Source organism: Narcine bancroftii, chromosome 8 (genome assembly GCF_036971445.1).
Source record: "Narcine bancroftii isolate sNarBan1 chromosome 8, sNarBan1.hap1, whole genome shotgun sequence".
NCBI classification, from domain to species: Eukaryota; Metazoa; Chordata; class Chondrichthyes; order Torpediniformes; family Narcinidae; genus Narcine; species Narcine bancroftii.
The window spans coordinates 28,672,737-28,698,824 of record NC_091476.1 but is presented as its reverse complement, the minus strand read 5'-3'; the positions used below and the strand labels follow the sequence as shown (position 1 = coordinate 28,698,824).

General features: G+C 38.7%; 1 protein-coding gene and 1 long non-coding RNA gene across 3 annotated transcripts in view; one reads left to right on the top strand and one right to left on the bottom strand.

Moving 5' to 3' along the window:
* The window catches only part of chm (CHM Rab escort protein), an 81,468-nt gene that overhangs the window by 21,304 nt on the left and 34,076 nt on the right, over positions 1 to 26,088 (top strand). For both annotated transcript variants that reach the window (XM_069893405.1, XM_069893404.1), the window contains exons 5-8: positions 1,230 to 1,650; positions 4,141 to 4,257; positions 6,825 to 6,945; positions 11,452 to 11,674. In XM_069893405.1, the coding sequence (XP_069749506.1) occupies positions 1,230 to 1,650; positions 4,141 to 4,257; positions 6,825 to 6,945; positions 11,452 to 11,674 (882 nt within the window). The remainder of the gene's footprint in view (positions 1 to 1,229; positions 1,651 to 4,140; positions 4,258 to 6,824; positions 6,946 to 11,451; positions 11,675 to 26,088) is intronic.
* Positions 18,422 to 25,519, bottom strand: LOC138740563 (uncharacterized). The gene is made up of 3 exons (XR_011343003.1): positions 25,450 to 25,519; positions 22,371 to 22,566; positions 18,422 to 18,514 (listed from the first exon to the last, which is right to left on the bottom strand). It is a non-coding gene; the product is annotated as an uncharacterized lncRNA (long non-coding RNA).

The window sequence follows — 26,088 nt, the reverse complement described above, 5'->3', positions numbered from 1 at the left end:
TTTCTTCAATTATCCTCTGATTCTCTTTTAACCTTTAAATTTATGCCATCAAATATTAACCGCTATTTTAAGGGGAAGAAGGCTTTTCCTTTAGGAAATGGTGTACATTTCCATTGCATCCCCCTTCAGCCCAAGTTCTGTATTTTAAGATTGATTTTTTTTTGGTCTAAATTTTTTTTAAAAATATCTTTATGCAAAGGTTCAGCATAACTATTTGGAACTTCATTGTATAGGGTAAAATCCCCATTATCCAGCAACTACAGGGATCCCGGATGCTAGAAATACGAATTTCCAGTTGACTGAGACTTGCTCTTACATTGCCTAACTAATACAGCTGCATTAAGATTACACAGTTTAAAAGACAAAAGTCAGTGCAAAATGTGAAGTGATTTTTAAAAAAAAGTCAATATTGTGGACTTTAATTGGATAAAGTTGACTTTAATCAAGTAATTCCCGTCTATTTAAATTTAATTTCAAACCTCGGCCGTTGTAACAGTGTTGCGCTAGCCCACGTTCTCCTTTCCCTTTCTCTGAAGAAAACATAAAGTAATGTATAAATATTTTATACTTTAAAAAGAAGAGGATGAAGAGGGAAAGAATAGGACCACTGAAAGATGGAAGATAAAATTTATGCTTGGAGTCCATTGGGAGGGAGTGAGACCTGCAAGATTGCTTTCATGTCGAGCTGTTGTTGGGTCAATGGGCCAGACATTATGAGTATGTTGTTTCACTTTAATGAAGAATATTCTGATCAAGGGTTCACTATTAAACCTAGATGCTGTTGTGCATCTGTTAGCTTCTTTTTACAGGTCGATTCATGGTAAATGTCATCTTACTGTAAGCATGGGCCACTTATTTAGAGCAAAACAATCCCAGAAATGTTTTGTTCATTTTGAAGCAGTTTGATTTTGTTGTTGTTGCCTACTGAAATATTGGCTCAAATATGTTCAATTATATTTGCTTGAACAATTGGTTACATACATCATTGGATTCAATGATTTTCTTTTTGGCCCTTCATTCTATTTATGGATTAGGTTTTCGAAGCGAATTGCTTGCGTCTTTAATTTGGTTTTCTAATCTCTGACCTTCCAATTGCAAGCTCAAGATATTCAATGATTACAATTTTCCCCATGTTATGGAGAGTCAATGGGATTCTTATAATTGGAGCTATTTGTCTCAACATGCCTCTTATGGTGTTTCTGACTTCCTTTTTTTTGTTGTTGTAATAGCACAGTTGCAGAGGAAGCGCTTGTGAAAGAAGGAGCACTTGAGAAGAAACAATCTAATGGTGCAGTAGAGAATGGAGCATTGAGCAGGCAAGATGAGAAAAATCAAGTATCTGAAGATGAAAAAAATCTAAAAAATATCAAGTTCCACGATTTATCACTTTCAACAAAGGAAGCTTCAACTGAAATAATTCAACCGGAAGACGAGCCCCCATCTGAAGATGTTCTTTCATCCAACACCAGTGATCCAAGTTTGGCCAAAGAATTCATTGCTGATGATGCATCTTCCGTTGAGCTTAAAGGTGAAGATACAGAAGACACGACTGAAATTTCTGCTCATGAAGTGAAGAAACAAACCAAAGAAATTACATGCTCGCATATTATTAAGAATAGCAGGAAATTTAACATTGACATAACGTCAAAGGTAATGTTTTTTTTTCCTTCGCTGATTATACTGTATTAGGATGAACATGAAAATTAGAGGTCATACTTGTAATTAACGGAATTTTTGTCTTATTTACGCAGCAGATATGCACATGTTTTTAGTTTGTACATCTGGACAATTTATGTTCGTTGACTTCAGCTATGTACATTTAAGAGCCATCTGTTCAGTTCTATAGGATCCATCAACAGCTGATGTCGCAAGCCCCATGTGGCAAAATTTCAAAACGTTAACGGACTGCAAGAGAACCTGGGGAGTGAACGACAACGACGCCTCCCTCCCGGACTGACTGAACATCTACGCGCAGTTCAGCAAGAACAAAAATTCCTCCTCCCCCTGAAGAGCAGGCCGTATGCATTGCAGTGGTTGAGGTGAAGAGGATCCTATCTGGGGTGAAATCACATAAGGCAGCAGGGCCAGACAATGTAACCAGCAGGTTACTTACTGAAGGACTGCGCTGGTCAATACCGACGTCCTGACGGAGATCTTCAACTCATCATTACAACAGTTGATCATCCCTATGGGTTTCAAGGCAGCAATCATCATCTAAGTATCAAAGAGGGCGATAGGAACAGGCCTCAAAGACTCCTGCAGAGTGGCACTAACTTCGACTGTTATGAAATGCTTTGAACATCTGGTAATGGGATGCAACAAAGTATACTTTCCAGAGACATTTTCAATTTGCTTTCAGTCCGAACCATCCAACTCATGATGCTATAGCTTTGTCCCTTCGCTTCATCCTGACCCACTTGGAGAACGACATCTCATACTCCAGGCTGCTATTCATTGACTTCAGTGTGGCATTTAATGCAATCATATCCCAGAGGCTGGTGGAGAAGGTGTTCTCACTGGGACTCGATGCCCCTCTGTGCAACTGGGTTCTGGACTTCCTAACAGAAAGACTGTAGTCGGTTCAGGTCAGTAGCAGAATATTGAGCACCGTCAACCTGAGCACTTGCACACCTCAGGGCTGTATTCTCAGCCCCCTCCTGTTCATGTTCTGGCTCACGACTGCAACGCCAGATCCAGCTCCAACAGGTGCATCAGATTTGCTGATAACCCAACAGTAGTTGGCCTCATCCGCAACAATGATGAGTCGAAAGGCAGAGAAGGTCAGTAGCAGAATATTGAGCACCGTCAACCTGAGCACTTGCGCACCTCAGGGCTGTATTCTCAGCCCCCTCCTGTTCATGTTCTGGCTCACGACTGCAACGCCAGATCCAGCTCCAACAGGTGCATCAGATTTGCTGATAACACAACTGTAGTTGGCTTCATCCGCAACAATGATGAGTCGAAAGGCAGAGAAGAGATGAAAAATCTTGTGAAATGGTGCACGAATAACAACCTGAGTCTCAATATGGACAAGACAAAGGATATGATTTGGACCTCAGGAGGACCAGGGGTAACCATCCTCTACATAATTATAGCTTGGTCGTGGAAAGAGTAGAGAACACCAAATTCCTCGGAGTCCACTTAACTAGTGACTAATCCTGGACACATCATCTCCTCACTTGTCAGGAAGGCGCAACAGTGACTGCATTTCCTTAGAAGGCTGAGATGAACACGGCTTCTGGCCCCCATGATGTCAACCTTCTATAGGAGCTATATCAAGAGCATCCTGGCTGGCTGCATCATAGTGTGGTAGAGCATTGGGTCAGAGGTCAATCCACAGGTCATAAAAGCAGCAGAGGGGTCACTGGGGTTACCGATTGATGTGATTTATCAGGACAGGGATGTGTGTGTGTGGAGAAAGATGTGTTCTGCACTGTGAACGGGAGAATAGAGATGTGTTCTGCACTGTGAACGGGAGAATGCTATTTTGTCAGATTGTACGAGTAGAATGGTCAATAAATAAACTTGAACTATACTAAGAAATTATTCACAAATAATTTGCACCACATTTCTAATTTCTACTTTCCTCATACTCTAACATTGAGGCGCCAATGAAGGTAGAGCAAAAAAACTATTGCAGGTTCTGGGCATTGCTATTTGTCAATAAATTTCAAAGTAAATCTTGAAGTAAATAAAGTGGCATGGTTGTCGTAGCAATTAGCATAAAGCCTTTACAGTGCCAACTATTGAGACCAGGGTTCGAATCCCACGCTGTTTGTATGTTCTCCCCATGTCTGCATGGGATTTCCACAGGGGCTCTGGTTTCCTCCCACTATTTAAAATCTACTGGGAGTGTCGGTTAATTGGGTATAAATTGGATGGCATAGGCTCATGGGCCGAAATGACCTGTCACCGTGCTGTATGTCTAAATTATTTTTTAAATTTAAATTTAAACGTGACTCTTGGGATTAACAATATATAGTATAAAGAAGCCAAACATTTTATTTGTGTCATTTTTTTTTGTTATGTTAATTTTAAATGTTGTAAAAAGTACCTTTTCTGGAACCATTAAAGTAAATTTGAAAATTTGTTTCAAATTATGGTCTTTGCCAATATATAACAGATTTTGTGTTGTTGCAGTTTCTGTATTCTCGAGGTTCACTCGTTGATCTTCTTATCAAGTCCAATGTCAGTCGGTATGCAGAATTCAAGAATATCAACAGGATACTACTTTTTCAAGAAGAAAAAGTTGAACTGGTATTGTCTCTTCACATTTGTTGCTTGGTATTCCAACTTTTGATCATTGAAATAAGTAAATAAGTAAATGCTTGAATCTCGATGTATTTTTTGTAATTTTTTCAATCCTCTTGGTAAATCTTCAAGCTGCCTCTGCGCTTCATTTAAATCTGGGCAGAATTGCAAGTCTATTAAGCTGTAAATTATGAAGGAAATTTAGTGCAACAAGAAAACAACTTAAATTTGTATGCTAAACAAATAGAAATTCGCTATTTTAAATTTTTTTGCAGCTGTTACTTTTCATGTTGGTCTATGATGTCATTTAATCTGTTTATACCAACAAACCTGATTATTATTTGGTGTCACAGTTGTAATGCTAAACATCTTTACCCTTTAGATATGTTTGTGAGCTTGTTTAAGAGTAATTTTGCAAGTTTCAGTTTGTAAAGGGAGAAGATTAAAAAATGAAGTAAAGCATGATAAGTTTGTCCACATTTTGTTTGTTTGCTGCTTGAAACTTTGTGCAGTTGTATGTAATCTCGTTCTTCCATGGCTGTTAACCTTTCATAGAATGTGTACCCAATTCACGTTCCGTTAACTAAAGTATTTTTCCTGTTTTGAGTGCCTATGTCTGTGTTTTCTAAAATTACTATATTTTGGTTTTTTTTCATTTATTGTGTGCATTTTTTGATTGGGTTTCTTCACATTGCATATTTGTTAGAATCTATTTCTGAAGCTAGCACTCATTCATCAAAATACTTGGAAATGTTAATTTAGCTCATCAACCTGTGATTAACTGCCTATAAACTTCTCAAGTATTTATAGCTTGAATGTAATTTCAGCTAGGTCACAGATCTACAAAATAACTATGTAGCTTCTAGCTTAGCCTAGCAAAGGAAAAGATTAGGTTAAATGAGTATTTTCCCTTGCTCCGCACTGGTTTACCTGTCAAGTTGATTGTAATTGTTGTTCTCTGCCAAAAAATAGAAGTTTTTTCATAGACTTTATTTCTTGAAATCTTCTTAAAATTTTATTTTTTTATCTTTAAAGGGATCTTAATTTCTAAAGACTTGAATGATTAGATTTTATTGTTTATTTGTAAAATACTGTATCACTGTTGATGGTTTAATTTTGACATTTTGGGATCATTTTTTTAACACCATCATTATTGCAGTTAATTTTATTCAGTTTTGCAGTGTGATGGTATTTGCGGCCCAGCTGGAAGTAAACAGTAAAACTTTTTTTAAAAATCTTACATACTTGGGACTTAACCCAGAAAATCTGCACTTCCAGGAGCTATTGGGGTACTTTTGTTAGCCCTGCACACTTTTATTTCATGTTTTTGCTTGCCTCACAACGTGTATGCCAGCAGATAGGACAATCCCCGAAACTTAAAAATGTCGACTCAAAATCAGGGTCGTCTTGTACGGTGGGTCTAAAATTCAAACCTTGACACCTCTGTTATCTTCCCCCCTCCCCTCCATATCCTATCCCCCATCCCACCTGCTTTGATACAAGTGTCCTGGTCAAGCCCTAGGCACACTCTACCACCTTCCCTGTACTGACAACCCATTTCACCTAATGCAAATGGTGACAGCAAAATTAATGGAAGCTTACAATTTTTTTCTGTTATTTTGCAGAAGAGATGAAAATACTTCATTCATATTTAAGGTTAGCCTTGCACATGCATTGAGGGGCATTGCCCGTTCAGTGGGGCAAACCTGCACATATCCTGTAAGATATCAACAAAATCTCAGCACTCCCCAGCGGGCTTCATCTGCCCAATCTGACTGCTGTAGGCTCTGTACAGGCTTTAAATGGCCAGTTACAAGAACAAATGCTTTATTTTAAATTATGATAAAATTAAAACTTCTATAGGGTAACTTGGTATTAAATTATTGCAACAGCATCACTCCACTGGTTAGTGTTAAGTGTCAGACTTGGAGGGTCATCCTTTACAAAGAGTAATGCTCAAACCTACATTTTAGGTAGAAAAGCTAGGAGTTTCCCTATACAGAGAAGTCCTATATGTTGGCATATACAGTATTTTTATCAGTATGCTTAAAGACAGCTTGGAAGCAGAGCCTATTGAATTTATTTGTCAAAACAAGCTGTCAAATAGAAGTACTTCACCTCTCATTCATAACTGACTGAACAAACGGCAAGCGTTGCTCGCATGTGGATCCATTGTGAGGCTGGTGAATAATGGGCACAACATTATTGAATGAGTCAGGTGCAGTAACATTAAGATATCCAGATTAATGGAGTTTTACTGAACAACTTCACTCTTTGCATGAGTGCACCAAAGGCCAAGAAGCTATGGAAGAATGAAGGTTCATTTATTTAAAAAATCCAGAGACTTGCTATGAAACATGTTTAGTAGGCCTGTTAATTTGCAGTAATTATTTTAAGATTCACTGGGGAACTGAGGAGTAACCTTTAAATATGATTTACTGCATCAAATATTGCAGTTTGATATTTTGTGCAGATACATTTGTTTAAATGATGTACAATTGATTTGTTTGTTGCAACCTGGGTTCTTTCTGAAAGCAAGATTATTTCAGAATTTCTTTCTACTTTGTTCTCAGGTACCTTGTTCCAGAGCAGATGTCTTTGCCAGCAAACATCTCACCATGATAGAGAAACGAATGTTAATGAAGTTTCTTACTTTCTGTTTGGAATATGAACAGCATCCAGATGAATACCTAGGTACTTGAATGCCCAAAGTCATTCTGTACTTAAGAGTTCCCTCCCATTGTGGTTTGAGTTGATGCAGTTTATTACTATGATATCTTTTGTAAAGCATGTGGGCTGAATCCAGCTCCTGGTATAAATATGTTTGGCATGCTGTGGACAGTAACAGGATATCACTCTTTGGTGCCATGTTAAATCAGGCAATATAGATACATGGAATCTCCATAGAATTGATTTGGAATTGGCTGGTCAACAGAAGATGGAGGGTAGTGGTGGAAGGGTGCTTTTTTTTTTTGGACCCCCCTGTGTTTTACAGGGATTGGTGTTGGGACTTCTGATTTGTATACATGATCTGAATGGAAAAAGATAGGTTAATAAATTTTCAGATGGCACAAAGATTGGAGCTGTGAACTGAAGAGTATCAAAGAAGGTAAAATGATATAGGTTTTTTTACATATCTGTGTAGAGGTGTGCTCTTTGGGAGATCAAATGCAAGAGGAACATATACAATTAATGGGAGGTCTCTTAAAAACTGATGTGCAGAGCAATCTGAGGGTGAGGGTGTATAGTTCTGGAGAAAATAATAGTGCAAGTGGAGAAGAAGGCTTGAGGGTATGCTTAGCTTCATTAGATGGGAACTTGAGTGCAAAAGTAAATATGGTTTGACTGAACTTGGAGTGTTGTGTGCAATTCTGGTCATCCCACGAGAGCAAAGATGTGGAGTCTTTGCAATGGGGACAGAAAAGATCCACTGGGGTGTTTCCCACATTAGGGGCTATAAGTTTAAAGGAGAGGTTGAAGCATTGGCTGCTGGCAGGTGACCTGACAGTAGTTTATCATGTTATGAGAGGCATTTATGGGTTGTTCCCCAGAGGATGTACATTTAAAGTGAGGGGGTACAAATTTAAAGGAGATGTGCAGACTTAAGTTTTTACAGAATATAAAACTGCCAGGAGTAATGGCTGAAGCACCTGCATGAAAGTGTTCAAGAGGGTTCTAGGTTGACATATGAATTGGCAGGGAATCAAATACAACAGCAAGGTTTTGGGTTAAATTGGCCTATTCTAAGTAATATTTCTCTGCAGCTTCCTCCGACTTGCAAGTTCTCAGAATGATGGTCTTTGGCAGTGACTTTTTTATTGAACCCTTTGTCTATCACTAACACACAACTGGGTTCCTGGAGCAGGGGCATGATCTTTGAGGCATTATTATGATATTGGAATGCCTTTACACTATCACCAATCAGAAGCAGAGTACGAATCTTGCACTGTCTGCAAGGAGTTTGTATGTTCTCCCCATGTCTGCATGAGTTTTCCCTGGGGCTCCAGTTTCCTCCCTCTATTCAAAACATACAGTGTAGTTAAATTGGGTGGCATGGACTTGTGGGCCAACATGGCATGTTATTGTGCTGTATGTCCAAATTTAATCTTTTTAAAATTAATCCACATGCATGGGCTGAGTAAAGAGCCCCTGAATATCCGTGACATTAAGTATTCTTATATACTAAAGCAAACAAGAAAGTTCATATCTATTGTCAGAGCATGTACATAACAAGATATACAACCCTGAGATTCTCTTTCCTGTGGTCCAAGCAGAATTTCTACTTAACAGTAACTATAAGCTGCACTCAAGAAAAAGATGGAGTATAGAAAAAGAGAGAAATGTGAACAAAGAAAGAAATGTAAACAAACTGCAATGCAGAATTTATTTTTTTTTTAAATCAGTATTCAAGTACAAAGTAAGTCTTTAAATGAGTCCCAGAGTCTGGTGGATGATGAACCTGGTGGTATGAGTCTTATGGCACCTATACTTCTTTTCTGATTGCAGCAGCGAGAATAGAGAATGTTCTGGGTGGTACAAATCCTTGATGATTGCTGCTGCTCTCCAATGGCAACTTTCAAAGTGGATTTTCTCGATGGTGGGGAGAGTTTTGTCTGTTAAGTTCTGGGCTCTATCCACAACCTTTTGCAGGGCTTTCTACTCTGGTATTGGTGCTCCCACACCAGGTTATGATGCAGCCAGTCAGCACAATTTCCACTATACATCTGGGAAGTTTGCCAAGGTTTCTGCAAACTCCTAAAGAGGCGCTGATATAATTTCTTCATGATGATATTAGTACGTTAGGTCCAGGAAAGATCATTTGAGATGGTGACTCCCAGGAATTTAAATTTGCTCCCTCTCCATCTCTGTTTTTTTTTCTTCCCTCCCCCTCCCCCAACCTCCGATTGAACACCTCTGGTTTTCCCTTCCTAACTTCCACAATCAGCTCCTTGATTTTGGTGACATTGAGTTAGAGTTTGTGGTCAGTACACCATTCAGCAAAGTTTTCAATCTCCACTCTGTATGGTGACTCATTACCCCTTTTTATACAATCCACTGCTGTGGTACCATCAACAAAATTTGTAGATGATCTTGGAGTTTGCTAATAAGTTTTGAGGGGATGATGGTGTTGAATGCTGAACTGAAGTCCATTGAGAGCATCCTGATGTATACATTTCTGCTGTCCAGGTATTCCAAGGTTTTGTTTAGAGCCATTGAGATGGCATCTGCCATAGACCTGTTGCTGCAGTTGGCAAATTGGAATGGATCCATGCTACCACTCAGACAGGAGCTGATATGCTTCAACACTAGACTCTCAAAACATTTCATCTCTGTTGATGTGAGTGCCGCTGGTTGGTAGTCATCAGGCAGATTACCACACTCTTCTTGGGCACAGGTACGATTGAGGCCTGATTGAAACACATAGCTACCATGCCCTGAAGATATCCATAAATACATTGCTAATTGGTCAGCACAGGTTTTTAGTACCTAGCTGGATACTTCGTTTGACTGGATGCTTTACTTGCATTCACTCTCCTGAAGGCAGTCTTGTAATAAATAGAATCTGATGCATGCCTGGCATCAAGCTGAGTTGGTGTAACTTCAAAGAAACTACAGATGTTGAAGCACCACTGTGAGGCTTAATGGAATATAACATTATAAAATTATAGTAGCATGAACTTATTGAAATTTTAGGCTTTAATCTTTGCATTAATGACCTTCAGAGGTGCTTCAAAATTAAAATTTGGCCCTTGCTGCAAAAAAATGTTGTACCAGAGGCTTATTCCACATAATGCCTTGCTTTGCTCCTAATTTTACGTTTTTTTTGTATGTTCTCAAATGTTTTGTTGATCTGTTCTCTGTTCAGATCTTGAGTTCAGTCCTTCTGATTAATGTACAGTAAGTAATGTGCATATTTTTAAGCTTGTTTGTATTTGTACAAGGTGATATAATCATTCTCACTGTATTTCAGCTCTGAATTTTGTCATTGAAAACTGCGGGGTTGTGGGGGAGGAATATCAATGCTGAAAATAAACACTGTCAAAACGCTCAGGACTTCATTCAGCATCTATGGAGAGGAAAACATTTCATTTTTTCAGGTCCTTCACTGTTCTGTTGATGAGTTGTTGACCTGATGAATCAACATAGATTCTAATTGTATTCAGCATCTTGACTTCCGAGTTTTTAAACTTCATTCCTGCAATTTATGCTTTTACTATGTTAACCTGTCAACAGCTGGAAGATCTCAGGAAAAAGCTCTATGGTTAGAAATTTCCAATATTTTTGTCATGCTATGGTTCAGAAATTCCAATATTATAATTATTCAAATAACAATGAGTTTGTTGAAACTGACCAGCAGAAATTACATGAAACATTTAAATTTGGACATACAGTGCAGTAACAGACCCTATTGGCCCATGAGCCCATGTTGCCCAAATACACCCAATTGACCTACACCCCAGATAAGTCTTGAACAGTGGGAAGAAGCCCATCCAGACATGGAGAGAATGTACAAACTCCTTACAGACAGCGCGGGATTTTAACCCCCGTTGTTGGCGCTGTAGTTGTGCTAACCGCTACTGTGCCACCCAGTAATGGTGTTTTTCAGTTTCGTCCACTGCTTCCTTGTTTATGTCTTTCACGTTCCCTCACGACTCCCAGGATTCATTTTGAAGTTTCATAGCAAGTTCCAAATGCTTCTACAATATCTTCTCTTGCCACATCTTGTTTGGTGGTGAGGATTTTTGCCAGTACTGTTTTATTGTTACTCAAAATCTTCTCGAGCCAGTCCCTAATAATACCATTTCTCTAAATTATTGGTGTGGCAGTGGGTAAGTCATCACTAGTATTCTGGAGGGCAAGACTAACAAGCCAAAGATTTGAAATCCAATCATACAATAGCAAATGTCAAATTTATATTTAGTTGCTGATAAAGAATTTTTTTTTTAAATTACTTGGTGACAGTGCTGGATTGTCCCATAATCCATCTGGTTCATCATCTTTAATCAGAGATGAATCTACCATCCTTGCCTGGTCTACCTAACCCTAAGTGCCCTCTGAAATGGCGTACCATACCCCACAATTGAACGTCGATTTGGACTGAGCGGTGCTTATTATCCCAAAAATGAATGAATAAATTAAAATTAAATTAGAAATGTGCATTGTTAACGAATTGACATTTGTTCTATTATTAATTTACAGAATTTAAGGACAGTACATTTTCTTCGTTTTTGAAGACTAAAATGTTAACTGCCAATCTCCAACACTACATTTTGCACTCCATTGCGATGATTTCTGAAAGCACCAGCACCACAGAGGGACTTCAAGCGACCCAACATTTTGTACAGTGCCTTGGCCGCTATGGGAACACACCATTTCTCTTTCCCTTGTATGGTGTTGGAGAAATGCCACAGTGTTTCTGCAGGTATGTTCATTTCACAAAACTACATCGCTGAACTGACCAAAAATTTGCCAAATAAAGAGTAGGGATGTAAAATTGGAACAAAATGTGTTAAATCAAGTCAACGCTGAGTATTAAATTTAATCCATAAATTAAAGATGAAAACAAATTGCATGTCATTTTGTTGCCTAATTTACATGTCTATCTCAAATCATTGAAGAGCATGATTTGAAGTTGAAGGGGTTTTGGATTTGTTTTCCAGTGACTCAATGCAAAATTTTTTTTTTTTTTTTTAAAATTCAATTCCACTATAGGAACAGAGGAAGTAGGAACAGGAGTAGGCCAAAAATGGCCCATCGAGCCTGCTCCGCCACTCAATAAGATCTTGGCTGATCTAATTTATGACCTAACTCCACCTACCTGCCTTCTCCCCATATCCCCTAATTCCTCTATCATGTAAAAATTTATCTAACTGAATCTTTAGTTCTTCACTATATTTCAGTGCTTCTAATATTTTGCAAGACATATTCATGCAATATAGATAAAGTTATTTGTAAAGTAACTCGTGTGGGAAACGTGAATGGAACATTTGATAAATTAGGGTGGTTATTTGGCATTTTTGTGTTTGGCAATTCGTTACCATTTTCTATTATGGTGGTGAAATTTTTCATAACACATTTTATGGCAAAATTGTTTACTTATTTATTGGATGATCCTGCTGCAGCAAACTGACATTCCCGGCTTTCCAGCTTTTGGTAGATGCTTCCTGCAGGTGCATTGTTACTTCTGCCTTGTTCTTCACATTGATGATGAGTTTATTTTCATATACATTATACAATACAATAACCGCTGCAACCGTGTCTGCCTGTCCCGCATCGGACTTGTCAGCCACAAACGAGCCTGCAGCTGACGTGGACTTTTTACCCCCTCCATAAATCTTCGTCCGCGAAGCCAAGCCAAAGAGAAGAAAAAGAAGAGGAAGAAAGATACAATATACACATGGACCAAAATTCTTGCTGCAACTGAACAGGTACTTCATAGAGAGGGGGGAAAAAAAACTACAATTATATACCTTGGAGATGATGCTTGGTATCAGCTAGGTATCTATTGCAGAACAAGACTAAAAAGTGGTATTGCAGTAATGCAGAAGGTCCTCTTTGGCTGTCTGAGCAGTGCATGATTTGTGTAATGAGAGTTCAAGAGCCAAATAGCCATTGGGAAGAAACTGTTCTTGAACCTAGAGATGCTGGTCTTCAGGCTTGTGTCCCTTCTCCCCAAAAGTAGCAGGTTAGAAAAGGGTGCAACCAGGATGATTGGGTTTTTTTTTAAGAAGGTTGTTTTCTTGAGACATTGCCTCATAAAGATTTCACTGACAGAGAGGATCCTGTTGCCTGTGATGGACTTGCTATGTTTGCCACTTTCTGCAGCGTTCTGTATTCCTGAACACTCCGGTTTCCAAATCAGTCTATGATGCAATCAAGTTGGTCGACTTTCAGCAGTAGACCTGTAGACATTATTATACTTGATGATCTGCTAAATTTCTTTCAACTCCTTTAAAAGTAAAGATGTTCACATGCTTTCTTCGCAGTTGCCTTGATTATACTGTCCCCAGGAGAAGTCCTCTGATGTGCAGATGCCCCAGAACTTGAAGCCAGTAACCCTCTCCATTGCAATCCTGCCAATGAAGATGAGTGTGTGGTCCCTCTGCCTCTCCTTCCTAAAGTCCTCTAAGCTCTAAGCTCCTTGGCCTTGCTAATGTTGAGAACAAGGTTGTTCTGATACCGCACAACCAGGTTTTGGTCAATCATCACCTGTTATTTGATTAGCAACAATGGTGTCATCAGTGAGTATAGGTATCTTGCCTGGCTAAGCAATCCTGTGTATAGAGGGAATAGAGCAGGCAACTCAGCATGCAGGCTTGTGATTTCCCCCTGTGTTGCTGATCAGTGAGGTGGCGGTCATGGTCCCAATCTGCACTGATTGCATTTTTGTGATGAAGTCCAGGATCCCGATTCAAAAGGAGGACAGAGTTCCAAATCTGAGTTTGATATTAGTTTGGTTCATAATGATGGTGTGAAATGCTGAGCTAGAGTCAATAAAGGTCAGAGTGATGCAAATGTTCTTATGATCCAGGTGATCTCACACCGAGTGGATGGCCAGCAAGGTGTCCTATATTAGGATCATTGCAGTGAGGAGGAAGTTGACTTGCTCCGTAGCCAACCTGTCGATGCATGTAATCGCCATCAGTCACTGGCTGATGATCATTGAAGCAGTTATCTTTGTTCATGGGTTGATGGATTTTTTTTTTTGGAAGTAGGTGGAAATCTCTGATCGTAGCAGAGAAAGGTTGAAAATATCTCTGCAAACTTTACCAAATTGGTCTCAAGGATGTAGCCAGTTAAACTCTGTCCATTTTATAGGTTTTTGCCAATCAGTATTATTTGGCAATGCAACAAACTCAAAAGCCTCAGTTGCTCTGGGAGTAGCCATAGAATATGTTCCTCCAGGGTGCTGAATTTTCATGTTTTCTGTGTAAGACAAGCAGGACTCTGGACTATTTCTAAAACAGTTTCTGATGACAGTAATGCTGTAGTAATAGCCCTATTTAGGATGACTATTTAGGGCCGAGTATAGGGCAGCCTATTTTGATCCTCATTATCCAAGATTTGTTTTCAAAACACTACGAAGAAAGTTAATGCTGAAAATATGAATTGCAAAATATTAAAGTACATTCCACTATTGACACAACTGACGCCTTCCTTAAGTGTTTGGATGTGATTATTTTTCAAATGTAGACTTTTTATTGGCAGAATGGAAGTGGAAGTTATTTTCTAGTCAGTAAATTTGGTAAGCCATATTCTATTGCCCAAATTGACATGAAAGCAGAAGAATGGAGTTGGGGAAATTCTGGATCAATGATCAAATTGGAATTATGTGGGGTCTATTTGAACGTAATTTTGTGTTGATGAAGTAGGTAAAATTTTTATCATCAGTTTAAATTGCATAAAAAGTGACAAATAGTTAATCCCAATTAGTTTTGTCATTGTGAACTTGAAAATGCAATATGCAGACCCGCGCATCATTTTTTGCTTCAACACTTAACTTCATCACTTTTAATATTTTTTGTTTTCGACTTGTCTTAATTACAATTTTTCAGGGACCAGAAATGATCATTTGCAAAAAATATTTTCCCTTCTTCATTAAATCAGATTTTTATTGGTGGGTTGTTTCAAAGAAAAGCATAAAAGCAAAATGTTAACAACTTTCTTTTAATGAATCTTTATAAAATAGATAACAATTTATAGATTCAATGAGTATATGGATTTCACTTTTTCAATTTTGTTAACCATGTTGTGCAAGTTGAAATAGTTTCCATGCTGAAACAAAGGCAGCCTAAGTCTTACAGAAGCAAAAGTATCCCTCAAGCCTATTTAGTTCTTGTTACATTAGCTTTTAATTAAGAAAACAACTAGTTAGAGGCAGTATTTTCTCTCCATTAATGTAAGTGTGTAATGAAGATTTATTTTGGATGTGACCTTCACTATATTAGCAGAAATAGTAATCAGCTGAATTAATAGAATAATCAAATTATATACAGAATCATAAATCATCATGTATACTGCTGTCACCATTCAGCTATTAATGAGTCTCATTGTTCAGCAGCTGCATTTAAAATTGTTTCTGCTGATTTGTCTTGATAGGAACTGAAATGGCATTTAAAGACTATATGAAGCAATATGATGCGAGGTCTGAAGTTTCTGCAGTTGTTAATTTAGTCATAATGTCATTTTATACTGGAAGGCTAAAGGTGAGAAGAAACACGGCTTAAGCATCCTCTTTCACCATTAGTAAAGGAGGTAGCTGGTTGTAAATTTCAAATGACATTCCTTTTTTTAGGGTTAAGAGCTTGAAAATGTTCCTAAACACCAATACAATCGCAATTAGCAGAGCTATTTTTTTTCTATAATTAAGATTGGTTGTCTTTGATTTACAAATGTAAAGGGTAATGGAGATGACCTTCATTTCCTCATTGGTGCAAGTGATTCAGTTTAAATCCTAATGGTAAAAGCTAAAATCTGTGAGCCATTCTGTAGTCATCAACTTAATAGAAGAAAACCTGCCTGTTCATATTAGTGACTGATTATTATTTCAATATTTAGAGACACAACATGGTTACAGACCATTCCAGTCGATGGCCTTGTGGTGCCAGTTAACTGACAAATGGTGTACATTTTTAGAGGTTGGGAGGAGACCGGGGCACCCAAAGAAATCCACGCAGACACAAGAGAACATAAAAACTCGTTACAGATCGCATTCAAGCACGGGTCACTGGTGCAGGAAGAGTGTTGAGCTAACTGCTGAGCTGACCATGCCACCCTCAGCTCTGGATTTTTGAATCCACAAAGCCACTTTAGTGGTGGACCTCAGATTTCAGATTTATTGTCAGAGTACAAAAGTGACATCATATATAACCCTGAGATTCTTTTTCTTGTGAATGAGGCAGAGTTATCACCCGGTGTACAACGTACACATATAAACAAATAAAGAACTGCAAACAGATAACAAATGTTATCTGGAACATGGAAGAAAATGCAAGGGTGAGGGTGAAGAAATACTTGTTGATTTAACTTCTAAATTCAATTTTGGATTTGTTGCCAAAGTTCTCCATTTCCCATCTCATGATGCAATAATATCCTGGTTAAATTACTCAATTGCTAACAAGAGCCTTAGACATTAGTTTGAATCCTGTGGAATTTAAATTCAATTCATCAAATAGATCTGGAGTAGAAAGTAAGTGTCTGTAATGGGATTATAATGCTTGCAGGTTGTTATATGAACCCATTAATGTCCTAACAGCAGAGACATCTTTCAGTTCAACCTGAAAATTACTTCAGACATTTTATGACCCTTTGAAATGGCCACTCAGTTTGGGGAATTGGGAATAGGTTGCATATATGGGCCAAGCTTTAAATATAAAAAAAAATTATAGAATTTGAAAATGCAGAATAAAAGTAAAATATGGCAGAAATTGGTAAGAACAGAAGAGGTCATCTTTTAACTGCACATGAAAATTATTCTCCTAAAGTTGTTTGACAGAATTTGAAAGGATAGCTGTTACACGATAAATCTATAATGCATGGGTAAGTTCAAACACAATATATGAAATCCCATACTTCGGCTGATATAATTTAGGTGGTATGCATTTAAATTGGGAAAAGGAATGTTTGTACTACGATACTGCTGCTAAACATCGACTTTCGTGACTTGTTCATGACAATAAATTCTGATTTTTAGGGTGTTAAGAACAAATGTCAATGTACTCTATAATTTGGAATCTTTGTTTTCCAAAAATGTCTTGTCTACTTTGACTTAATTTTCATTCAATCACCCATATCTAAAAGTTAGCACTATTTTTGCCACATTTCGAAAATAATCAACTAAAACATGTGATGTCTCTTATCTGGTTTTTATACCAGACAATGAGGACAAACTGCAAGTCGAGTCCTACAGAAGACTGCAAGTTTTAATGTATTGGTGCTACATATGTTTGGTTGAAATATTAAAGTAAATGTGTGTGAATATTATAACTATTTGCTGTGGAGGTTTATATTTTAATTAATTAAATGGCTGTGTATAGCAATTTTTTTTTTTTAAATTCAACTTTAATGTGTAATACAGTGTGTTTCCGATTATCCAAAAACCACTTAACCGGAAATCTGTTACCTGAACATTTTTTTGCCGGCAACATGATGTAACAATTTTTTTTAAGTTCACCCAACGTGCTCATTTGGGGCTTTGACGTGCTGTTAGCGCCAGTTTGGTAACATGATGGAGGAAGTCAACGGGTCAGGAAGCACATGGAATGATTCTGCTCATTTCAGGTAACTCCCTCTCCTCTTTCCATTTCTTCTTTACACTCCACTGTACTTGGTTCTTCGCTGACTTGGCAACATCAAGGAGAGTGGCCTCCTGGGCAGGAGCAGCCATGGCTGTGGGGAGGTGTCAGGGGGATCAGCAGCAGGAGCGGGGACCTCAGTCTTATGGCAGGATCAGTGGCGGGGAGGTGTCAGGGATTGGCGGCGACGGCGGCAGTAGTGGGGACCTCTAGCTCTGGGGCAGGATCAGTGATGCAGTGATGAGTTGTCAGGGATCAGTGGCAGGAGCGGGGACCTCTGGTTCCCAGACAAGATCGACAATGGTGGTGGGGAAGTGTCAGAGATCGATGATGGTGGCGGGGAGGTGTCGGGGATCAGCGACGGTCGATATGAGAATTCTGCTGATGCTACTGGGCTGCTTAAAACCATTTCTCAATTATCCGAAAAATATAGTTAACCGATACACGTCTGGTCCTGAGTGTTTTCGATAATTGGAAACATGCTATTATCACCAAGACTGCTTGGATTTTTATTTGACATTATTTTTCTAAAACTGAAGGTCAAGTTCTGATATTCTATGATAGAGGAAAGAAATTTGCTGATGTATCTTGGCTTTTCAGATTCTTGGAGCATCTCAATGCTTGACATCCTGTAAATTCTTATCATCACTCAAATGGATATTTGAGCCATATTCAAATCATTAAATGCATGCCCTGAGATATACAACAGATCCAATTTGAGCTTCACCGTAATTCATAAACGAAAAAGCAATAAAATATTATCTTTAGTGTCTCGTTCATTTTTATATTTCTTAGAATATTGAAGAAGGCCATTCAATCTGTCAATCTATGCGAAAAACAAAATGCATTTCCCTCTAAAAATTAATTAATCTTCTTGTAATTTTGTCTGTCCTGCAGCTCTTGTTGGCAGGGATTTTTTTTTTCTTTCCCATTCATCATTATTCTTGAGTTCTGGTGAAAGTGAAGATCTAAAAAAAGGTGGACGCAAAATTTTTGTCAGGTACATAAGTACAATACAGAATGCCAAATGCTGGTCTGAAACCACTCAATTGCTCCTTAGTTATTGAGCTGTATCCTGCGGGTTGAATACTCCTTTTTGTTCTTCATACCGATCAGTAGTTTGTCCACGTTTACAGTAAAACTAGATGTTTTCCAGAATTTCAGAAACCAGAATAAAACAAAACCTCCAATTACATGCGCAATTCTGAAAAGGTAAAATATGATAGCAACGTTGACATTTTAAACGACTATTTGATTTGGTTCCATTGTATTTTTATGCACGTATCATTTCCCATTAATAAAATATCAGGAGACTATTATCTTCTTTCATTTGTGATTTTTATCAGCCATTAGATGGAAATTAACTGACTCTGAGTACTGAACTATACAATGAGAGTCATTGCTTAAAGTAAAATTGACAAAAGATACCTGCTTAGAGCATTCCTGGACCAGTAAGTTGAAGTAATTCTTCAAAGACTGTAAAATGGTGCCAGTTTAAAGCAGCATTTCTCCATCTCCTTCACATTTGAAGACTATTGCAACCATTCATTCAGATCATGTTATGAGATTTGTCTCAAGTAGTGGTTTTCAAACTTTTTCTTTTCACTTGCCTACCATCTTAAGTACTCCCTATGCCATAAGTGCTCTGTGATTAGTAGGCAATTACATAAGGTGGTATGTGAGTGGAAAGAAAAAAATCTAAAGCCTGAACTCTCTTGCTTTTAAGACATAGTGTGATCATTATTGGTTGTTTTTCTTTGCTAATTTATTATTCCACTCAAAACTCAAAAATTTTATCAACTTTGCTTCTAATTTTTATTACTCTTTACTGTCATATTGTCCATTTGACTCTTGTTTTTCTTCCTTTTTTCTCCCCCATTTGTGCAGGTAGACTGACAAATAATTTAGTGTATAATCCCACTGACTACCACCTCTTCCTTGATTTCACCTTCCTCCCAATAATGAAATCATTTATTAAACATGACTTGGTAGCAAAGGCACAGAATGTTTTTTTTAATAAGGGACTTTGGGTACAAGACCAGCAGTAGCTCAATTATATCACTTTACTGATCAGTGGAGCCCTGGGTATGTAGTCACAAGTCAGAGCTCCATAAGAACATTACAGCATGGAAAACAGGTCCTTCAGCCCTTCTAATCTGTGCGGAGCTATTTATGTACCTCATCCCACTGGCCTGCACCCATTCCACATCCCTTCATACCTCTCCCATCCTTGTACCTGTCCAAATTTTTCTTAAATGTTAAGATTGAGGCTGCATTCACCACTTCTGCTGGCAGCTCATTCCATATTCGCACAACTCTGTGTAAAGAAATTCAGGGCTCTGTGTCATGTGTGTACTCTGAAAATAAAATTGGGGGGGAGGTGGGGGGTGAAATCAGAGTAGAGTTGCAGACAGTTGTGCCCTGGAAATACCTCTTTGCAATGCTGAAATGTGTGGTTCTTGTGAAAATAGATTTAACCTAACAAAAGCAAAATTCCACCCTTTTCTGAGATATTTTGGAGTCTGGTAGTAAATTCATTCCTGAAATTTCCATTAGATTTTTCATTGATATCAAAGGCCTTTTGATTTTGTTTTGGCTAAGGAATTCTCAAACAGTTGGCAAATACAGCAAACTCCTGCATGACTGCTGTTCATGAAAATTCGCTCCTGCAGAATCCACAAAAAAATTTAAAGCAGAATAAAATTTGCTCACGGAATTTGTGGGAAAAATCAAATTTCTTCACATGTGACAGAAGATGTGCTAAGACTTATGGAAAATCATGATTATAGACCATTTTCTTGCAATGCATCCTGCCCTGTAATGTGTGGAGTTGACTGTCTTTCTCTTCCACCATCCTTACTCTCATGGGCCTGAAAAACAGAAGTGCTATTTTCCTTGAAACTGCGATTTTTAAAAGGCCAAAATTCAATATGTACTTTTACCAGTTTTCCTTTAAAGCTGTCATTGTTTACATGCTGCTCACTCTTGAGACCGAATCCATCTTTGCCAGTAGCATTATTTTCCTGTCCCATAGTCATCAGACTTGTGGGTGGCTGGAGACACTGCTCGAGGAAGCATAAAAGAACTATGATCTTATCCACCCGCATTTGAGAGAACCATTCTCTTCAAAGAAACATGGCTAGTATCCTTTGATACAGGCACATTTATGTATGTGACCGAGCAAGTTTATCATTGTCACCTTCAAAATCCTTCCTTCAGAGTCATTCAAGGTAGGATAAATATAAGTTTGATGCTCTTTGCTGCTTTAGGGAGGTTGAACCCAACTCCACACTTTTCCTCAAGCTTACAGTCAGAGATAGGACTTCACCAGGTCATTGAAACTCCAGATATTTATAGACTATGCTTGTCATTGAGTAAAACAGATTGAATCAAACCCTTCCCAGTCAACTTGTCTCCCGGAGGTTGTCCCATTTGCTTTATTTGACCTGTTCTCCATAAGCTCTCTATCCATTATCCCTGTCTGAATGGCTTTCTTAAACATTTTAATTGTACCTGCTTCCACCACTTCCCACGACAGCTCATTCCACATCCCACCATCCTCTGTGGGAGAAACCTGTCCTCCGCTCCCCTTTAAATCTTTCCCCTCACCTTAAATCTATGCCCTCTAGATTCGGATTCCCCTACTGTAGGGAAAAAAAAGACTGAAATTTCATTTTGCCTGGATCCCTCATGATTTTATATACCTCTGTTTGGGCACCCTTTTGCCTTCTATGCTCCAGGAGAAAGGGCTCCAGCTAGTCCAGGCTCTCCTCATAACTTGAACCCTCCAGTCCTAGCCACATCCTTGTGAATCTTTCATGCACCCTTTCTCGCTCATTGAATAGAACTGCATTATAGTCCAACTGTGGCCACACCAACCATTGTAATGTGACCAACTCTGGTACTCTATGCCCTATCTGAAGGAAAGAATGCCAATGCTGCTAACACCACCCTGGTCATCACTTTCAAGGATCTATATACCTGTATTCTGAGATTTCTCAATGCCACAACACTCCAGGGATCTGCCATTTAATGTGTATATTCTGTCCTGGTTTAACTTGCCAAAATGCAAAGTCTTGCACTTGTCTGAATTTCTGAAGAGTTTTGGCATGTGGTCAAATACTTTCTCAAATGTCTGCAGTGCACTATTCAAAGTATACTGACACAGCCTAGTTTGAGAATTTGACTGCCCAGGTACTCAGAAGAAGGCGCCAGAAGATAACAGAGCTAAGTTTATTATAGGCTCTGGGCTGCCATGCTTTGAGTTGCTGCCTCAAAAAAGCAGTCAGCATATCATAAAGGACCCCATTACCCTGGTCACAATCTTCTCTCACTGCTACTTTTGGGCAGCAAATCCAGAAGCCTGAAGACTAGCACCTCTTCTAAGTTCAAGAACAGTTTATTTCCAACATTTATTCGTCTCTTAAAGCTCCCCTTGACACAATAATCAGGTACTTCTCTGACACTACATTAGGATTGTCTGCTAAGCAGGCCTTTTGCATAATGATAACTGAATATCATCTATATTTTGTATTGTCTCTTTTTAGTCTCCCATTGCTCAGCTGCAGCAAGTAAGAATTTTGATGCATATGTACATTGTATAATGCAATGATGATAAACATTAAATTCCATAAGCTACTCTTTCACCCAATTGATCTTTCATATTAAATGACCACAGTCCATGATGCCATCTGCAAACTTGCTTGCCATGCTAACTGCGTCGTCATTAATAGAGATGACGAACAGTAGTAGTGGATCCAACACTGGTCCCAAAGGCATATCACCAGTTGAAGGCCTCCAATCTGAAAACTAATCTCCTCTTACCACCAAGCCAATTTTGTATCCAATTGGCTAGCTCATCCTGGATCCCATATAATCTAACCATAGCCATCTTCCTTGGCAGTGTTGGGTTGTAGCTTCAAAAATATTATTCTCTGATATTTGAGACGATTCTTTAGTTCTTTCTCCCATCATTGGTTTTGTCCAATAGTTGTACTTGTATTTCCCAAATAGCTGGGTTCTGAGAAGACAGTTTTTAGCAATTAAGGCCAGACAACAGGTTAATAGATGGTTGTTCAAAATGACACAATATGCTGATGGCAAAAAATAATGCTCCAGAAACATCCTATGAGAAGAATGAAATATCTGTTGGACTTTTAAATGTATTGTGAGGGTGGTGTACAATGATGTTTTATAATCACAAAAAATTGGAAAGAAGCTTCTGTGCTATTCAGTAATTTGGAGTTCTATTGTTTCTCATCTGAAGTTACTGTGGAGAAAGATATGGAGGTGGAGGAACTCAGAGGTAAATAAGGATGTTTTGACACATTACAAGAGGGGAGGTGCTGGAGTCTTAAAATGTATAAAGGTAGATAAATCTCCAGGGTCAAATCAAGTTTATTGTGAGACATATGGGAAGCGAGGGAAGAAATAGCAGGAGCGTAGCAGAGATAATTGCATCATTGTTAGACACAAGTGAGGTGCTGGAATATGAGAGCGTGGCTAATACATTTTTTCCTTTATTTAAAGAGGATGCTTCAACGAACCAGGGAACTCCAGGCTAGTGAGCTTAATGCCAGACATGGGTAAGATACTGGAGGTTTCTAAGATACAGGATAAACATGCATTTGGAAAAGTAAAGATTGATCAGGGATAGCTCAGCTTTGTGCATGGAAAATTGTGTCTCATGAATGTATTAGATTTTTTTGAAGAGATGACCAAGATTGGGGGCAGAGCATTAGATGTTGTCGACATGGATTTCAGCAAGACCTGACCAGAATCTTGCCGGGGATGGTGGTGGAGGCTGAAGCATGATGGGCATTTAAGAAGCTTTTAAGCAGGCACATGGATGGAAGAAAAATGGAGGGTTACGGGGTAGGGAGGGATGAGTACTTTTTTTTAAAGGAATACATGGGTCAGAACAACATCAAGGGCTGAAGAGCCTGTACTGTGCTGCAATGTTGTATGTTCTATCCTGCATGGGAGGCTGGTCTTGAAGGAGCCTGGGGAGAGTTGGATACAGAATTGGCTTGATGGTGGGAGATGGGGATGATGGTGGATCCTTGTTCTCAGATTGGAAGCTTGTAACGTTACTGGATCCACTGTTGGCTTCGACGTGACGGTTAGCATGGTTTGGAGGATTGCAGATGATACCAAAATCATTGCTACAGTGGATAGTGGTTATCTAAGATTGCAAATGATCTAGATAAATTGAGAAAATTGGGCAAGGAATGGCAGGTGAAATTTAAATTGTGTTGTACTTTGGTTGGCTAAACCAGGTCAGGACTTTCATGGTGAATGGTAGGTTCCTGGGGGATGTTGTGGAAAAGAGACGGAGCTATTAGGGCAAAGTTCCATGGATCTAATGACATGGGGAGTGAAGGAGTTTGTAACCCTAATGTACAACTGTACAAGGTGGTGGTGAGACTGTACTTGAATTATTGTGTGCATTTCTGGTCACCTTTTAATAGAAGGACAACATTAAACCGGAAAGGGTGCAGGAAAGATTCAAAAGAATGTTGTGAGGACAGATGAGTTTGAAATAAAAAGATAGACTGGGACTTTTCTCCCTGGAGCATAGAAGGCTGAGGCAAGCCCTTGTTTAAAATCATGAGGGGCACAGATAAAAATGGTCATAATTTTGTTTACCCAGGGTAGGGAATGTAAAACTAAAGATATAGGTTCAAGATGAGATGGGAAAAATTTACAAGGGACCTGATGGGCACTTTCTTCTTTGAGATTGAAGGGTATATGGAACAAACTGCCTGCGATGGTTGTAGAAGTGGAGACAATTGTAGCATTTAAGACATGTCGACAGGTGCATGGATGGGAGAGGAATGAAGGCCTAATGCTGGCAAATGTGACTAGCTTAGTCAGCACAGGCTATCAGGAGTATGAATATGCAAGGAATGTACAAGTAGCAGAATTTTTGTTTAATTTGGGCATAGTGTTCAAGACAGACCTCATGGGCCAAAGGGGCTATTCTTGTGTACTATTCTGTGTTCTAAATAGGGCCAAAGGGCCTGTTTCTGTGTTGTGGAATTCTGACTCTATTCATGGCTCCCACTTTATTCATAAAAGCTGATTATTTTTGTCACAACTATTTATAACATCCATTTTTATTATTCTGTTACACATCTCTCCATTCTCAACATCAGACTTCGGTTATTTCTTTTCTGGAATTCACCTTTTGCTTTTGTTTTCACTTGCCAAATATAGTCAGTACAACTCCAACGATCTAAAATGGTCAGGACCGGGCCTTTATTGGATAGAAGTTTTTTCGGATAACTGGTCTTTTTTTTTAAAAACCCAGTAGCAACAGCAAATCACTTGTAGCCATGTTTAAACAACAACAAGCTACAAGAGAAGGCTTTTTAAGCATTAAAATAATGTTCAATTCTCAACAAAAAAAATTCTAGCTGCAAAGCTGCTGTCGATCACAGAGACCTCCCAACTGCTGCTGACGATCCCTGACGTGTCCCCACCTCTGCCACTGAACCCTGGGGACGCTTCTCGGGCCAGTGGAACACTCACTAGCGAGTCGGCAGGCTCCTGTTTCCAAGATCACTGGAGCTCCTGATCCCCGAGTCTGGACTCTGAATCCTCCCCAAGGCCTACCTCACAAGCACACCAAGGAGTTTGGTGTATGGTAATAGGCTGAGGGGAGGGTTCAGAGTCGCTGTCGGGAGCTCTGGTATGCCGAGGAGGGAGGGGAGGGAATGCCACTGAGCTCAAGATCCTGGTCCTGTCTGGGAGGCCTCACTCCTTGATGACGCTGGAACAAAGGATTCTTCTGACCATTTGTGTCTGGGAGACAGCAGCACACAGTTTGAGAGGGAGAGTTGGAGAGAAAAGTCAATAGGGAAAGGTAAAGAAGAAATAGAAAGAGAGGGGAGAGAGTTACCTGAAATGAGGACAATTATTCTAATTTCACGTCGAAAGAATTTTTTTCAACTCGTGAGATCATTTCGGATCTGAAAAAATTCAGAAAATCAAGATTTTTGATTTGTTTCGGATATCCTCATTTATCCAATTTTTAAAAAACATTTCAGATGAGTAATAATTTTGGAGAATCCAATTTCGGATAATAGGAATTGTACTGTGCTCCCTTTCTATTTGAGCAGAATATATTCAACATTTTTGGATTTTTAGATAATGCAATCCATTTTTTTCAATGGTTTTCGATTTGTTGTCTCTTAAATATTCTGATCTTTAACTTAATCAGCGGCATCTCTGCTATAACTTCCTTAGTATTCAAATCGAGAGTACTTAATTAGAAACCAAATGTACAGAATTTGATTTTTTTTGTGCAGTAACCATTCACCTGTGACTAGTATTTTATTTTCCACATGAATGTGAGCTGTCATTTTTGAAGACCGCATTGATTAAAAACATAAGTGCAAGGTTTTAATTAATACCTAGTATCTGTAAAGTTTGCATTTTTCAGTCAGAAACTGTTTAAGAAATTGCTGCTTTGCATCTTTTTTTTTAAACAAGATCCTATCCACTGTGATGCGATTGCAACCAAGCTCCTCCGGAGTAT